Here is a 17488-nt window from a genome sequence, read left to right as displayed (position 1 = left end):
TATATGAAGCTTAAATCCAATTTAAGTCCAGCAAATTTTTTTTTTTTTTAGGTTCTTGCAAGTTATATAAATCCTATGTGTGGTGCAATAAATGGAGAAGCTCAGTCATCTCATGAGAGCAGAGGACAGAACAGTAATGCCCTTCCTTCTGTACTTCTAGAGCTTCTCAGTCAGTCCTGCCTCATCCCTGCCATGTCATCTTATCTAAGAAATGATTCAGGTAAATCATGTTTTAATATTTTTCTGAGGTATCTTTGTGGGCAAGTACTTTTGCTTAATTTTTTTGTCATCAGTTTAAACAGTAAAAATACTTGGTGATTTACCCCAATCTATGTAGGAATGAGTTTAGTAGTTGTATTTTTAAAAAATTTTTTTCTGGAAATACTTAGTTTGTGTATGTGTGGGGAGGAGAGGGGCCCCTAATTTGATACTATGCTGTCCTAGAACACAGACTAGAAAAGACCTCAAAGAACTCTTAGTATTCTTACTTGGTTTTAGCACACTGGATTATCATGAAATCAATAACATAACATAACTCTGTTGTCTAACTATATGTAACAAACTTAGTAATTTAAAAAATATAATTTAGAAAATTTTTCTTCAAAGAATTTAATTCAATAAACTGTCTTTAATTAAGAGAGTTGTTATAGAAATTATACAAAACAAACTTTGCAGCCATAACTTCATGGTAGGTAACGGGAACAAATAAGTGAATTGTACATTTATTAGGATATTTTACCTTTAATATTCTTAAAAGGAATGATAAAAACTGTTAAAGAGAGAAAGTAGTTGATTTCTTAGTTAGATACAGTGGCTTCATCATTTCAATTTTTAAAATATATTTTCATCTTAGGCCAAATAATGTATTTACTGCCATAATGTACTATCTGAACTACTTAATCATTTTTATGTGCAATATAACTATATAGTTACTTAATTCTTGGTCTCTCCCCAATTCTATGCCTTACTTACTTTTTGTTTCCTAAATATGCTTATTCTTATACTTTTTATATTGGTGTTTTATAAACATTGGTATTAATCCATTTACTAACCTACCAATTAATCTTAAGATTCAAATAGAAGCTAAGTTGCTGTGGGCTTACTGTTAGATTGCACTTGTTCTCATTTTATACTTTCCCCCTCATCCTTCTTACAGTTCTCGACATGGCAAGACATGTGCCACTCTATCGAGCTCTGCTGGAATTGCTCCGAGCCATTGCTTCTTGTACGTCCATGGTGCCTCTATTGTTGCCCCTTTCTACAGAGAATGTTGAAGAGGAAGAAGAACAATCAGAGTGTCAAACTTCTGTTGGTACATTATTAGCCAAAATGAAGACCTGTGTTGATACCTACACCAACCGTTTAAGGTACTATACTTTATTCATTTCTCTTATCCTTGACTTTATCTTTTTTTATATAACTTTTAGGGTTTTCTAAATGATTTATGCTAATTAAACACAAATACACCCAGACAGTGTATAAAACTCCAAAGAAAAAGTATCCACTGAATTCTACACTCAGGAATGTTTATTTACATTGGCTTTCCGAACATCTCGCTATGTGATGTTATCGCTATAGGTATAGAGTTTTTCTTAAATACTGGCACATTTTACCAGTTTTACAGATAGATGCTAGTTTTACCCAATATTGAAGTCAAAGACACCTTTCAGTATCAGTAAATACATATTGCTAACAGTGTACTTAATACTTCTAGTTATGCATCTTATATAGATGCTGTATTTTACATAACCATCTATTAGTGGACACTTGGGTTATTTCCAGTTTATCACAACCTCAGACACGCATGTTTTGGGGCTTGTAGAAATCTGCATAGTAGATTCATAGATGTGGAATTACTGGATTATGGGTTACTCCAATTTCATTTTGATACATATGTTATAATTCATGCTATAATCTTTTTTTTTTAGAAGTCAGAGGTTCAGTATTTCTTGGAGTTATAATAAAGTATTTATCTTCATGGAATATTAAATTTTAAAATAAATCTTTGGAAAAAAATAAAATAAATCTTTGGTGTAAGTTTATACCTCACTAGATTCAGATGATGAATTTTGTTATCATAAACTCTTTTAAAATAACCTAGTAAACCTTTTAGCAGAATCTATTCATTGGTGGTTAGTGTTACTTAAAGGTGGCTTAATTTTGATTTTTAAGGCATTTATACTGCCAGTGGGAGTTTATTCATTTGTCGATGGTCTTTTGAGTCAATGTTCTTTACCGTCATTTGTAATATATCTGTTCTACCTATTTGGACTTAATTTTAAAGAACCTAAAATTTGAGAAAAATGGTATCCATCAAATAATGGCAGAGAATTGGTCACTGGAGGAATAGTTTTTGTCAATCTTCACCTTTCAGGAAGAAGTCAACTTCTCAGATAAACCTGACTGTTAGTTTATGTTACTGTCATTATCACTTTAAAAACTAGTTGCTCACTGCCAGGCATAAGAATCATAAATTAGAGAAGAGGTTAAAGAAGAATCAATTAGTAGTGATATAAAAAGATACAGGTTTATACTATTCTTTTACCAGGGTAGGAAATGTAAAGGCATATTTTCTTTGATACTATGAGATTTACTTCTATTGTAGAGAAGAGAATATATTATGTTTATCCAATTCTTCATTGTGGCAAAAATATTTCTAACTGGTAATCTCGTCAGCCAGTTTAATTATAGCAAAATAGTGTGGTGTCACAATTGAATGAAGATGTAATTTTCTAATTGAGTTAATGCCTCCTTGAGAAATGTCTAATTGAGCATTCTATTCACTGCCTTGGCCACATGTGTTTGTTGTTACTCCCATACAATAAACATATAGTTTTAACAGAGCAATTAATATGAAATATACATAGCTTTGAAATTGCCCCTATGTATTTTTAGGGGGAATTTTGTCCTGTGTTTATGTATCTTATGTTTCTGCATTTTGAGATGTAATGTAATAGTTTATAACTGAAAATTAAGAATTTATGAAACTTTTGAGTGTTTTTCCCTCAGGAGTATCTTCTTTGTTGGATGAAAAATAGTCTTAAACACTTGGACTATTGTTATATTATCTCTGGTTAAAAAATGACAAATAAGTGTTGTTATAAATGTCAAAATAAGGCCATTTAAAAATAACTTTCTATATACTGCTTATTTCCCTATCAAATTTCCATTTGATTCTGCAAAAATATAGTTCTAGTGTATTGAGTTCTGAGATAATTATAGAAGATGCTTATTTAAGTGAATGGAAAATTTGCACCTTGAGTTCCTTTTTGTTTTTTTTTCTTAATGTATTCTCTGTTCAAATAACATAAATGGTATAATGTTTTTTAAAGTAAACTTGACTTCGGTATAAGTGTGTTAATTATTTACTATAAAAATTGAATTTCAGATAGAGGATACATGAATTTCATTTAACAAGAGCTCTTTATTTGCTACTTGGTTACCTGGAAAAAATTATTCTTTACATTCCTTCTTCAATGAGAAAAAATGACACTTCAAACTTCTGTACCAACAAAACATGCATGTGAAGATCATAATGACTTCATAGAGCTCATTTGTTATTTTATCTTTACAGTGATCCTGTGTAGTAACTATTTCTAATAATAGTTTTATTTTACTGAGAACAAATACTGCTAGTGACTTTTGTATGAGAATTTGAATATACTTCTTAGTTGAGATCCCTCATATCTCTTACATTATACAGCCTCTGTTAGGAAAAGAAAGCAGCAACGACATACATTATATAAAATCTCTACTTTCCTTTTAAGGTATGACACATTGAGAATTCATTTTCTACCTTATAGAGAGAAGGTAAAATCCATTCCAGTCTGTCAAGACTAAAGATATATATTTTTTCATTATAAAAGAGTTGAATTAAAATGAGCAATATAGTCCAGTTTCCTATAGAGTTAAAAATAATTCCTAAGTTCAATTTAATTGAGTTTTAGAGAGAGAAGAAAGGAGAGGGAGAGGGAGAGAGAGAGAAAAACATCTATGTGAGAGTGGTTGCCACCTGCAGGCCCCCTATCGGGGGTCAAGCCTGCAACCCAGGCATGTGCCCTGACTGGGAATTGAATTGGCAACTTTTTGGTACATGGGATGACACTCAACCAACTGAGCCACACTAGCCAGGGTGGCCTAAATTCAATTTTAACACAGATTCAAAGTGTAAAACTTGCCCCTCACCCCACCCACTTACTCCATTTTGAATTGTATTAAAAAAAAACACCCCGAAAGGATACTCTGAGAAGAGAGTAGTCAAGGCAAGTATGTCCCGTTTACATATCACTTATAGGATATGCTTTATTGGGGTTTGGAGTATGTGTAGGTATACCCCAGCTTAGAACAGTTTTACACTGTTTTTATCTTTGCACTCTTAATAAGAAATGTAAGGGTGAATAAAGTACATCTATTTAGTATAAGGATTTTTTTAAAGTTAGAACAAGTACTAGTTTACTAGTTTTGTTTATATACCTTATTGCCTTATGTTCTTCCTCTTGTTAACTTTTGATTTTTTCCCTTTTTAAAAAATCAAACATACATGTAAGGCATGCAAATTTTTATTTTTGCTTCAAATGAAGTTTTAATATATTTAACTCTTTGGTCATCTTAAAGGAAACAGATTTGCTATATACTCTGCAGATGATTTTCATTGAAATTATTTCTTCTGTGCATGTTATATTTATGTTTTATCTTTTGTGGATGAGAGAAATTAAAATGTTTGCCCAAGTACAAAGAGGAAGTTAACTTTTGCTGGTGGGAATAACCTAATTGAGATTATCCTGTCTTGAGGCCATTGTTTAAACCCAACTAATCTAGTTCTCAGGATTCAAGGAATGAAGGCTATCGGACTCTCCCCCAGCCTGAAACCTCTATAAGAGGAAAGAGAAGGGATCACTAAGAAGCTGAAAAGACAGGTCATACACCTTGCTTTTAACTGATTTGTGCATTAGAAATTTTTTAATTATATTTAGATAGGTGAGACCTGACCTGGTAATAAGAGCATGACTGATTTGTTTATTTAACAGGTATTTATTGAATGCTTATGGGAGCACAACGGTAAAGTTGCATCCTCTTTCTGAGGGATTCTGACAAATTGTGGAAATAATAACTGAACAGTTTTAATAACACCGTTTGTGGTATGTTAGAAGTAGAAGAATCAATCCATATTTGGAGACCTAAAAATTAAGTAGGGAGTAGCTAAATGAAGAGGGGCAGGGGCTGGCATAACAGGATGTAGGAATTATGTTAGCAGTAAAAGAAAGCAGCACATATTTAGGGAAACCTAAAATGTCTGGTGAGCCTGGGTGTAGCATGGGTGGGAGATAGGGGTAAGAGATGAGGCTATAGATCAGCGGTTCTCAACCTGTGGGTCGCGACCCTTTGGCAGTCGAACGACCCTTTCACAGGGGTCGCCTAAGGCCATCGGAAAACACATATATAATTACATACTGTTTTTGTGATTAATCACTATGCTTTAATTATGTTCAATTTGTAACAATGAAAATACATCCTGCATATCAGATATTTACATTACGATTCATAACAGTAGCAAAATTACAGTTATGAAGTAGCAACGAAAATAATTTTATGGTTGGGGGTCACCACAACATGAGGAACTGTATTAAAGGGTCGCAGCATTAGGAAGGTTGAGAACCACTGCTATAGATGAAAGGAGAGGCTAGAGGATGAAGTGATGTATTATAGTTATTTACTCTTAAATGTGGTGATGAGCACTGAAAAGCCTTATAAAAAGACAGTCTTGCGGTAGCTGAGTGGTTGTGGTGGGAGTTGGAACAAGACTAAACTGCCATGGAGGAGATTTTCATCCTTTCCATCTCAGTAGTAGAGCTGAATGCTTTCTCTTCATCTGCCATTTTTGGGATTGAGGATGTGTGGTCATTAGCATTCTTGCTCTTGTATTATGGACTTAAAGAGAAAGTTCCTAGGTAGAAATAAATTCTGTGTTCCAGACATTTGACTTTTAAAAAAGCAATTATGTAAATCACTTGTTAACTGTGTTATTCTGCATATGTGTTCATATTGGAAACTGCAAATTTATCCCTGGCGTAAGTGGGTCTTGTAGCAGGGTTTCCTTTGTTTACACATAAGGATCTGAAGTCTGTAATCCCAGGCAGTTTTTCAAAACTAATTCTACTAGGTTATTTTGCTATCATATTATGAAAATATGATAGAAAACTCATCTTTTGGCTTACCAGAGGTCCAGAGCCATTGGCAGAGACTTTATTTTAAGGCTCAAGGATGACAGGGTGTGACTACATACATGTTCATACATTCCTCTACTATTTTCATAAAGCTGTTATCCAGCTAAAGTTGTAGATGTGGAAAACTTGTATAATAGTAAGTAAGTTTTAGATAAATTTTTTCTGGAGACTTTCATCTATATTATTTTAAACTTCATCTAAATATAAAAAGAGTGCTCATATTATAATCAGATTTTATTAATCTGATCAAAAACTGTTTTATTAATCTGATCAAAAACTGTTTTCATGCTTGAAAACTGAAGGAAACTTTTCTTGGTAGTAATTCCTTATCAGGGCAAAAGCTGCAGCATTTATGAGGAAGAACTTTCAGATCTTATATCACCTATGTTATTGTTAGAATCTTTCTTTATGCCTGCTAGCTCTGTAATTACTGCTGAATTTTTGCTGTTCAAATATAGAGTAATGTATATGACATATAATGATGTATATGCATACACATGTATAAGTATAACATGCATATACATGTTATATATCAATGTACACACATCTGAAAGAGCTTCCGAATTTTATTTTTGAAATCATACATTCTAGGAATTTTCTAATTTTCCTGAATTATAATTATACCTTAATAATGAAATGATTATCTCTTAGGGTTGAAGATTAGTTTGGTGACAGATAATTGCATAACTATAATGGGATTGTTATTGTAAACCAGAACATTACTCAAGGAATAACCACATGTTTATTGTGTTCATCTTTCCTGGCTTATCTGGTAAACTAGAGGCCTGGTGCACGAAATTCGTGCGTGGGGGGGGGGAGGGTGCGTGTCCCTCAGCCCAGCCTGCACCCTCTCCACTCTGGGACCCCTCGGGGGATGTCTGACTGCCGGTTTAGGGATTCACAGGGATCCACAGGGATCAGGCCTAAACCGGCAGTCGGACATCCCTCTCAATTTGGGACTGCTGGCTCCCAACCGCTCACCTGCCTGCCTGCCTGATTGCTCCTAACCACTTCTGCCTGATCATTCCCTTACCAGTCCCCTGCCGGCCTGATTGCCCCCAGCTGCCCTCCATTGCAGGTCTGGTTGCCCTCTACTTCCCTCCCCTGCCAGCCCAATTGTCCCCAACTGCCCTCCTCTACTGGCCATCTTGTGACGACATGGGGTGGCAGTCTTGTGACAACATGGGCGCGGCTATCTTGTAACCACATGGGGGCGACCATCTTGTGCGAGGGTGTGACGGTCAATTTGCATATCACCTCTTTATTATATAGGCTTATCCTGTTGACGTGGCATTGTGGCAACTAGGAGTTATTTACTGTGATTTCGTCTGTTTTTTAGAAGTTGACAGTTTTCAGGCTGTTGTTAATATTTGCTGTACATACTGCATTAAGATGACAATGTTTTAATATTCTTTTATTCATAACTATAGGGCCGGTGCACGAAATTTGTGCATGGGAGGGGGGGTTCCCCTCAACCCAGCCTGCAACCTCTCCAATCCAGGAACCCTTGGAGGATGTCCGATTGCTGGTTTTGGACATCCCTCTCACAATCCGGGACCACTGGCTCCTAACTGCCCACCCTGCCAGCCTGATCACCCCTGCCTCTGCCTGCTGGCCTGATTGCCCCTAACTGACCCCCCTGCCAGCTTGGTCGCCCCCAACTGTTTCCCACCCCTGCCAGCCTGGTCGCCCCTAACTGTCCCCCCCACTGGCCTGGTTGCCCCCAACTGCCCCCCCTCTGCCAGCCTGGTTGCCCCACGCAGCCTACTGTTCGGTCGTTTTGTTGTCCCTCACTGCCCCCCCTGCTGGCCTGGTCACCCCATGCAGCCTGCTGTTTGGACCTTTGGTTGTCCCTCACTGATGGACTGGTCGCCCCACATGAGGGCGTCCTGAACAATTTGCATATTACCCTTTTGTTAGTATAAATTCTATGGTTTTACTATCCAGCACCAGCACCTCTCTTAATGCATCCGTTTAAGATGCACAATTACTAATAATTACATAGAGCTAATTGAGTCTAACAGTTACTGTAGACAAACTAATATTGTTGATAGCTGATTATAACTAAGCAGTTTGATTAAGATAAATCAGGAATAAATCCCTTTTGGAAATGCAAAAGGCTCAGCAAAAGTGTATTAGTTCAAAATAGAGAATTTTACATTCAGCCCTTTCCAACTTTTGTCTGAAATATAATTATCAGCATTGTTGGGGAAATCTTTAAAGGTATATGACATGTTTGTTTATTATTCTTTTTTTATTTTTCAATTACAGTTTACATTCATTGTTATTTTGTATTAGTTTCAGGTGTACAGCATAATAGTTAGACATCCATACTACAAAGTATTCCGGTATTCACCTGTCATCATACATAGTTTGTATATTAGTCTTACAGCATTTGAAAATACACTTTAACTGTACATGTAAGGTAAAATATTGTTGTACTGGCTGTTGTCATTTTTTATTTGACATTCAATTAAAAGAGGAATGTCAAGGAAAAGAGGTCATTGCTCCCGACTAAGTAGTCAAGTATTGCCTGTTTTAAAAATTCTTATGGCACACTGGTTGAAAATTGCTGGTCTAGTGTGAAATTTTTATTTTTATTTTTTTATTTTATTGATTTTTTACAGAGAGAAAGGGAGAGGGATAGAGAGTTAGAAACATCGATGAGAGAGAAACATCGATAAGCTGCCTCCTGAACACTCCCTACTGGGGATGTGCCCGCAACCAAGGTACATGCCCTTGACCGGAATCAAACCTGGGACCCTTGAGTCCGCAGGCTGACGCTCTATCCACTGAGCCAAACTGGTTAGGGCTAGTGTGAAAATTTATCTGTCCACAAAATAATCACATTGCAAGATGTGACCCCTTAGCTTTTATGCACCGTCCTGGTGAAATTCATCTCCTGCTAGTTCTTCCAGCCTGTGTTATCTCAAGATGAAGTCAGTCTACAGTGGTAGTAGTTTGGTTTCACCTTTGAATAAGTGTGATATTTCATAGCTTCCTTGGATTAAGAATAAAGGCAATTATTTTGTCTTTGATCTTCTGTGCAGACTTTTCCTGATGGACTCCAACAGGCAAGTAATCAGTTAGTATTGGGAAGGTTCACCAAGAATTTGAAAGAGGGACTTGCTGTCAAATAGTCTTAATTGGTTACGAGGACCTGACACAAATGATTGCATTTGAGTGTAAGGTGTTCTGGACATTGAACTTCTCTGTAACAGCATTAAAGCAAGCGTTCTTTATTGCCTTTTCCTTTGGCTATCTTGAAGCATTTTCCTGGTGCAAAGAAGTTTATCATATTTTAAAATCACTGGATTCTCTTGTAGAAATAAATACCCAATTCCTTTTTATCTAACTAAGCAATAAGATTAGTTGACCTACTTCTTCAAAGACATATATATATATATTTTTTAAATCAAACTCTTACTTTAACTCCCTTAAGCTAGTTATCTAGGGCTTCAATCAGTTAAGAATTTCCATTCCAGTCCTCCCACTACTTTGTTTCCGTTGGAGAAACATTTCCTAGTTTCTTCTCTTTTTCCTCTGCCTTTCAAAACCTACAAAATTAGAAGGGCATGATTTCCTAGCCAAGAAGCATTTGTTTTGACCATAAAGTTCAGTTGTTCATCAACCTTTTACTGGGTGATGGAGATAGCAATGCCAACATTTATTTTAAAGTTTTTCCTCAGTTGGATTGCCCTTTGGCGATGTATATTATTTGAGACAACTCCATTGCACACAGTACCTTCATTGTCTTCTGATGTTTAATGCGACCTAAACATTACTATATTTTTATCTGATCTAGAAATTAAGGTTTTATTTTTAAAGGCTGCTCATACCTTTGTTTTGAATATTTTCTTCTTTCATACTGCTTTTAAATGCTTCCCAAGAAGAGGAAGCTTTTATTTTAAACTTTGATTTAAACCCTATTGAAAACTAAAAGTGGCAGTTTTGTGTGCAAAAACTTAAGCAAAAACAAAAGGGAATCTAGAGTTAAAAACTAAGCTTTAAATAAATCACAGAAAATATTTCATCTTACAGCGATCTTTGCCCCATTTACTGGTGCCTTTCAGTGGTCACTTTAATGTCTTCTGGAGATATGAGAAGCAAATAATTGTCCACAGTGTTATTTTTCAAAATTCTTACGTTTAATATTAATTTGTTTTAAACTGTAATTCCTGGCGAAGAGCTTTAGAACTGTGAACTGTGACACAGTACCTTTTATAGGTAAATGTAGAAATTTCATTTTCTTGTAGTTTTAGAATCTTTCCCTAAGATGCTGATTCTTAATAGTCATGAATCTGGACATTTCAGGATGTAGTCTCCAGATTACTTCTTCTTTAAATTATTATTTCAACTGCATGAATGTTTTGACTTTAGAATTAGGAGTGCAGGAGTTGAAGTGGTCTTCTTTAATGTTCTAAGAAAATAGCTATATTATGCTGTTTTCAGTTTAGAGATGATAAAAAAGAACATAGTTCTTGTATTTTTGTATTTAGTCTTACAAATATCCAACATAATTTGGGTGATATTAGCAGAGGCAGTTTAATAAAACTGAATGTTGAGTTATGGGGTGTTTTTTTTTTCTCCTTTTGTTTACACAAGAAAGATTTTCCCATTTTGCTCACATCCTAGTTCAGATTATGTCACAGAGCCAGAATATGCTTAATTTATTAGCTGTTTAGTTGAAATTCACAGCAGAGTGGAAAATGTTTGCAGATAATTCTGTGCAATAGTAGAAACTTCAGTTGATTCCTCATATTTCTTCAGGGCAGTGATCACAACCAGATTCAACGTATGCACAGAGCAGCGGATACCATGGTAGCGGCCGTCGCTGATTGCTTTTACCATGTTGGATCCATTGTCAGTCTCAAAGACCTACTTCCAGCTAGGTGCCTTGAACTCAAATAGCTTTTCACACAGACTTCAGGATGTGAGCTAAGGTATGGCCTTTTTTCATGAGCTGGGCCTACATATGGGTTGACAGTAACCTGCAACTTTCATAGAAAACAGACTAGTGGCTGTAGTGCAATGTCAGACAATGACTAGTTGTATTATTAGGCAGGTAGTTTGTATTCTTCTTATATTTGAACTACTCTTTTTTTTGGAGAGTGTCTCTTTTTCTCCCCATATGTTTTTGCCAGAAAGCCTGCTGACATAAAAATTTCTCATTAGAACCTGGTTGTAAAGGTCTAAGGTTTATCAGCTTTATGAGAGAACCATTGTCTTCAATATGAGATGTATATGATCATTTCTTGTACACATTTAGTGCAAAAAATAATATTTTTAAACTTCTGTGGATGTTTGCTCTTTTTCATTTTTTATTTTGCTGTCAAAAAGTTATAATAATAGAATTTCCCATCCTAATTATTTGCACCATTTTAATAATAGGGATTTCTCCTATCAGTCATCTTTCCAAAACTGGAATTAGAAAATTGGTATTCATGAATAGGGCTTGAAATTTAGAATCAGTAGTTTTCCAGGGTAACTTGCCCTATATTGCATTGATACAGTGTACTCTCCAGACCAGAGGTTCTTGTTTCTTCAAGGTGAGAATACCTTAATTCTGGAAAAATGAGCTTTACTCCCCTATCTTCCTTCTCTGCTTGGCAAGAGTGAATCTTTATTTGAGGTCAACTGATTGATGATACATTTTTAGAAAATCATCTTTTAAAGCTATTACCATAACTCTTCTGTGTTCTCAACCTGTTTATTGTTGTTTTCCTGTTATGCTTTAGTGGCCCTGTTACTTAAGAATATTTTAAGCCCTGCTATAAGGTAGAGAATTCTTTATAATTGGGGAGAGAGAGTCCTTATAAATTCAAAGGAGTTGCTGTCAAACAGCTTACACACTTTCTTGACTCTCTGTGCTTGATACTGATTGTGAATAGCTATTGGTAAATACAGAAGTTGAGACTGTTTGAGCTTGTCTACCAAAATCATATCTTCAGTAAGAAAATGGTCAGACTCACTATTATACTATAGTCTCAACTTTACTTTATAGGTATAAAAGATACATTATCTTTGATTCTAGCAGTAAAAATGACATTTTAGTGTTAAAACATTCACTATATTTCCTTACATACGTATGCAAACATATGTTTATATACACCTACTCATACAGAAGTTGATGACTGAAATGTTATACAGTATGAGATCTATCAAGTGGTTCCTGAGTGACAAAGGAAAATTGGCCATGTGTTCTCTCTTACTTCTTATAAGGAGTTAGGGAAGTTAAGAGAGCCTAGGAGAAAAGGTAATAACCTAGTGATGCAGTATCTCTTCACTTAAATTATCTTGCCAGGTGAGGTAGTATGTACCTTATAGTTAAAAACATCTTAGGAGCCCATTCAGAATACATGCATAATACTGTATCCTTCTATGCTTGCTACCCACTGAGTGCCTCTTCTTAATTTACCTCTTCTTTTCTGAGCAGGTTTTTGTCTTTGTGATAAAGAAAAGTTCATTTGTACATAGATAACAATAATTATTTTGTTAAGGACTCTTCTACCTTCTCTTAGTCTTTCATAGTTCTCTAAGGCTCCATGCTCACTTTGTGAAATATTGTTTCTTTTTTTTAAAAAAATATATTTTATTGATTTTTTACAGAGAGGAAGGGAGAGAGATAGAGAGTTAGAAACATCGATGAGAGAGAAACATCGATCAGCTGCCTCCTGCACATCTCCTACTGGGGATATGCCCACAACCCAGGTACATGCCCTTGACTGGAATCAAACCTGGGACCTTTCAGTCCACAGGCCGACGCTCTATCCACTGAGCCAAACCGGTTTCGGCTGAAATATTGTTTTAATGTAATAGTTAAGTCCTTTTGTTGGTAGGTATGCAACTAGGAAAATAAGTGATGTGTAGTTTAGATCAGACCTTAGCAGAAATATTTTAAAACATGTTTGCTTACATGTGATTTTCATTTGTTTAAAATTATTTAATAATGAATTAGCAAATATGTAGATTTTTAGTACCTAAGCAGTAGTGTAATGATGTTTATTGTGTGAATAACATGCTGAGAATTGAAATAGGAAAAAGGCAATTGATATTTAGTTGTTATTTCCAGTGAATCTTGTAAATACTACTGCATACATCTAGAAAATGTTTAGAAACATTTTGATGCCTTATATACTGAAACCTTGCTGTAACACATCTTATTATGATACACAATTTGATAGAAGGTTGGCTACACTTTAGACTCTGAATAGGAAATAACAGAGGATTATCTTTTAAATGATTATGCCCTAGAACTTAGTGTTTATATTAAGTTTCAGTATATAGAAGCACATCGTGTTAAGATACATTAATAGTGAACCTGTACTTTACTATGGAGTACCCCCCTACCCGGGATATTAATATACTCTAAGTAAAATTTAGAGAGTGAAAATTAAAAGTATATGTGGTTCTTTGGTTCCCAAATCTTAGAAAACAGGATAGATACCTATGACTTGTACATATAGAAGTGATTTTTCTATTTCTAGGTATTTACAATTACTAAAAGTATGTTTTTAAAGTTGTGGATTCAAAGACACATCAGGTATCTGGGTCTTTTTACAGTATGACGTTTCTACAATGTTTATCTCTTGTTTGTTTGTACATTTGGAGGGAAAATCTAGCCAACTAGTTATTATGCTAAGTATTATCAGATCAGAAGCAATAATAAATCTAATGTAAACTACCTCTGATATATATTGTGTATATCAAATGCAATGCACACTATCATTTTGGTTTTTAACTACTATTGTTGACTTACGGAGATATTTATTTTTCAATCCTGAAATCTTAATTTTCCTTCATTTTTTTCCAAATTAAAAAATTTCTTTAGATCTAAAAGGGAAAATGCTAAAACAGGAGTAAAACCAGATGCATCTGATCAAGAACCAGAAGGACTTACTCTTTTGGTACCAGATATCCAAAGGACTGCAGAGATCGTTTATGCAGCCACGACCAGTTTACGGCAAGCAAACCAGGGTACAGCTCTGCTTCTTTCATGCTGCTCCATTACTTACTGAAAGCTGACTTTCTCTTTCCTCTATGCTAATGGTGTTCATTTACCTAAAAATTTTTTTCTGTCATTTTTTTTAAATATACTTTTTGATTTATTACAGAGAGGAAGGGAGAGGGATAGAGAGTTAGAAACATCGATGAGAGAGAAGCATTGATCAGCTGCCTCCTGCACACCTCCTAGTGGGGATGTGCCTGCAACCAAGGTACATGCCCTTGACCGGAATCGAACCCGGGACTCTTCAGTCCCCAGGCCGACACTCTATCCAGTGAGCCAAACCGGCTAGGACTCTGTGTCATGTTTTTAAGTTAATTAGGAGTAACCTCTAAATATTTATCTACTATGTATGATTGCTAACACTAAATTTTATAGGCTGAGCATGCATCACAAATTTTTTCTCATTAAAAGTCATGAAATGGAAAAATGCCATTTATGAGATAGAAAATAGTATATTAATACTGTCAGAATTTGGTTAAAATTGGTATTTTCATGTAATAGCAACAGAAGATATAAATGACTCTGAATTATCTATTTCACTTGTGCTGTTTTGACTAAATGGATGAAACCTAATTACCATTTCATGAATTTACGCTTTAAAATTAGTGAGGTTGTTAGCCCTATTAGTTATGTTTATGAAATAGAAATAATTTTTTTTATTCTTAAAATGGTTCAGGAGGAAGAGGATTGTCAAGAGTTTGGTAATTTTTTAGAATTCCAAATTTGAACTCTGGAAGTTAATCATTTTTTGTTTTAATCTTCTAAAATTAATAGAAAAGAAACTAGGTGACTATTCAAAGAAGGTGGCAATGAAACCCAAACCTCTATCAGTATTAAAATCACTTGAAGAAAAATACGTGGCTGTTATGAAGAGATTACAGTTTGGTAAGTTGAAATTTTAATCTTCATTTCTTTAGATTTCATTTCAGATTTTTTTAATGGTGCTATTGAAATGTGTTCTGGTAAATTAAAGATTTTAAAACTTGCTTGTACCATGAATTATTCATATTTTCTCTCTCACTACACACACACACACACACACACACACACACACACACACACACACAAAATTGTAGCATCTTTTTATCTCTTGGAATTCATAGCTATAGTTATATTTGGATATCATGGTTCAGTAGAAACCTAGAAAAAAACAAAGCCAGATGTCTAATAAATAAGCAGAAAGTTGTATTCTTTCTTTACTTCTATTTCTGTATATCTTAGCCTGGAGGAAGGCAAGACTGTAAGCTCTTTGAAGGCAGATATATTTTCCGATTTATCATTTAACCCAAACAGCCTACCTAGAAACTTGTACTGAGTTCTTGGTAAGATTTATATAATACTAATTATAAATAGCATTAATGTTTTTCCATATATTTAGAATTATATAAACACAAGATTAAAATTTATCATTGCTTTGTCAAAGTACTTAGAACATAATCCTAATAATATTAATAATTTTTTTTATTCTATTAACTTAAATGCCAGAAGTAATACAGAGTAAACTTTAGCCTGGAATTTTTGATTTTCGAAATCAGGGGAAATAGATAAAGACTTTCTCTATTTCTTAATTTTTTTAAAGAAATATAACGAGAATACTTTTTGACATTTCTTATTCTGAATTATTTTGCCAAAAATATTTTATGCCACTCATTTAAGAATAAATTATCTACTACTTTGCATTGTTATTTAGCTGCTTGATATAATCTACCAATGTGTCCACACTGTAGATTAAAAATCATTTCTTGTTTTTTTTCTTCCATTATAGATTCCATCCATGAGTGAAGTAGTAGGTGTTACATTAACGTTTATAGTTTACTATTCTTCCACATTGCAGTCCTCTCCATTTTGAGTGGGAAGAAGGGCTAGTGATTTATTAGTGATTTTTGTCATTAAAACAAGTATCATCCATGCTGGTTCTTTTTTTATTTCAGTGTTTGTATTTTCTGTCTATTTAGATACATTTGAGATGGTTTCTGAAGATGAAGATGGGAAGTTGGGTTTTAAAGTAAATTACCACTACATGTCTCAGGTGAAAAATGCAAATGATGCAAACAGTGCTGCCAGAGCCCGCCGCCTTGCTCAGGAAGCTGTGACACTTTCGACCTCACTGCCTCTTTCGTCATCATCTAGTGTGTTTGTGCGCTGTGATGAGGAGCGACTTGACATCATGAAGGTAGACAAAGCAACTTTTTCCATAGTTCCCTGACTATTAAAATATTCATACAAAGAACTAGAAATACCGTGAATTTAAAATTCTGTTGACCATTTTGGAGTCAGTGAAATGAGTTCTTTTCTAATGTTAGTTCAGAATATGCAGATGAGACTGCTGTTCAAAATAAAGATTTAGAAGAAAATACTAAAATACCTTTGTTGAGCATAGTATCAAAGGATTTAATGCTGCCCAGTAGAAAAAAAAGTTACAGGATTTCTACCTTGTCATCCAAGATACTTCTCTCATGTTCATACTACTGTCAGACTTCAAAATTATTTTTCTTTTATTTTTTAGGAAATTGATGTATTTACAGATCGATAAGATATATAAACTTAGTAATGGTAATACAATAATAAATAACTTGCACCCTTATGCTTTAACACTGGTGATTTAAAAGAGTTAGTACCTGGGGAGGTGCTTTCTTTACATTTATGATTTAATTCATAGGTTAAATATTCTATCTTCCTTGCAAGATACTCTGCTGAAACTATTGACCCATTGATTTGGAGAAGTTCTTTTGTTTGCTTGCTCTTTTGTTTTGTTCCATTGGATTTTTTTAAATAGAAATTTCATAGACCTTGCCTATATGGCTACACTCTTACTTGTTTCTTGTTAAAAACAATAGAGCCGATTATAGGATGATTACCTAGGAATTATGTTATCACTAAATAGATCACATAAATTCAGACTTGTGACTTTGCCTCTGTTAAGCAACAAGCTATACCTAATATGAAGGATCCCAAAATGGAGTCCCAAAGCAAAGATCAGATGGAGACTAGTGCCACTTACCTCCACAGGCAGCTGTTCAGAACCAGGGGCTTTGCTGCTCAGGCATTGCACAATAAAGAACTGTTGAGTGGCTCATACAACATTTGTTAAATAATTCCGACACTCACTGTTGGGTTCTTTGCTATTTTTTGGACTACCAGAAATCCTAAGGGAAATACTTACTGTTCTCTCAAAACCTTTTTGTCATAAGTTGTCACATGAGAACCTTTATTTCTGTATCTACTTGTCTCTTCCCAGAGGAAAATACTAAAAGTA

The 17488-nt window shown here is 34.7% G+C and overlaps 1 protein-coding gene across 14 annotated transcripts in view; it reads left to right on the top strand.

Annotated features, from left to right (window-relative positions):
• The window catches only part of BIRC6 (baculoviral IAP repeat containing 6), a 176415-nt gene that overhangs the window by 146112 nt on the left and 12815 nt on the right, over positions 1 to 17488 (top strand). For 13 of the 14 annotated variants that reach the window (XM_036334918.1, XM_036334915.1, XM_036334914.1 and 10 more), the window contains 5 exons: positions 52 to 220; positions 1157 to 1367; positions 14056 to 14201; positions 15007 to 15117; positions 16188 to 16405. In XM_036334918.1, coding sequence (XP_036190811.1) covers positions 52 to 220; positions 1157 to 1367; positions 14056 to 14201; positions 15007 to 15117; positions 16188 to 16405 — 855 coding nt within the window. Of the gene's footprint in view, positions 1 to 51; positions 221 to 1156; positions 1368 to 10994; positions 11168 to 14055; positions 14202 to 15006; positions 15118 to 16187; positions 16406 to 17488 lie in introns of those variants that run through there. The other variant, XR_004971887.1, reaches the window with a different exon arrangement.

Source organism: Myotis myotis, unplaced genomic scaffold, assembly GCF_014108235.1.
Source record: "Myotis myotis isolate mMyoMyo1 unplaced genomic scaffold, mMyoMyo1.p scaffold_m19_p_14, whole genome shotgun sequence".
In the NCBI taxonomy this organism is placed as follows: domain Eukaryota; kingdom Metazoa; phylum Chordata; class Mammalia; order Chiroptera; family Vespertilionidae; genus Myotis; species Myotis myotis.
This window is presented reverse-complemented; position numbering and strand designations above follow the sequence as displayed.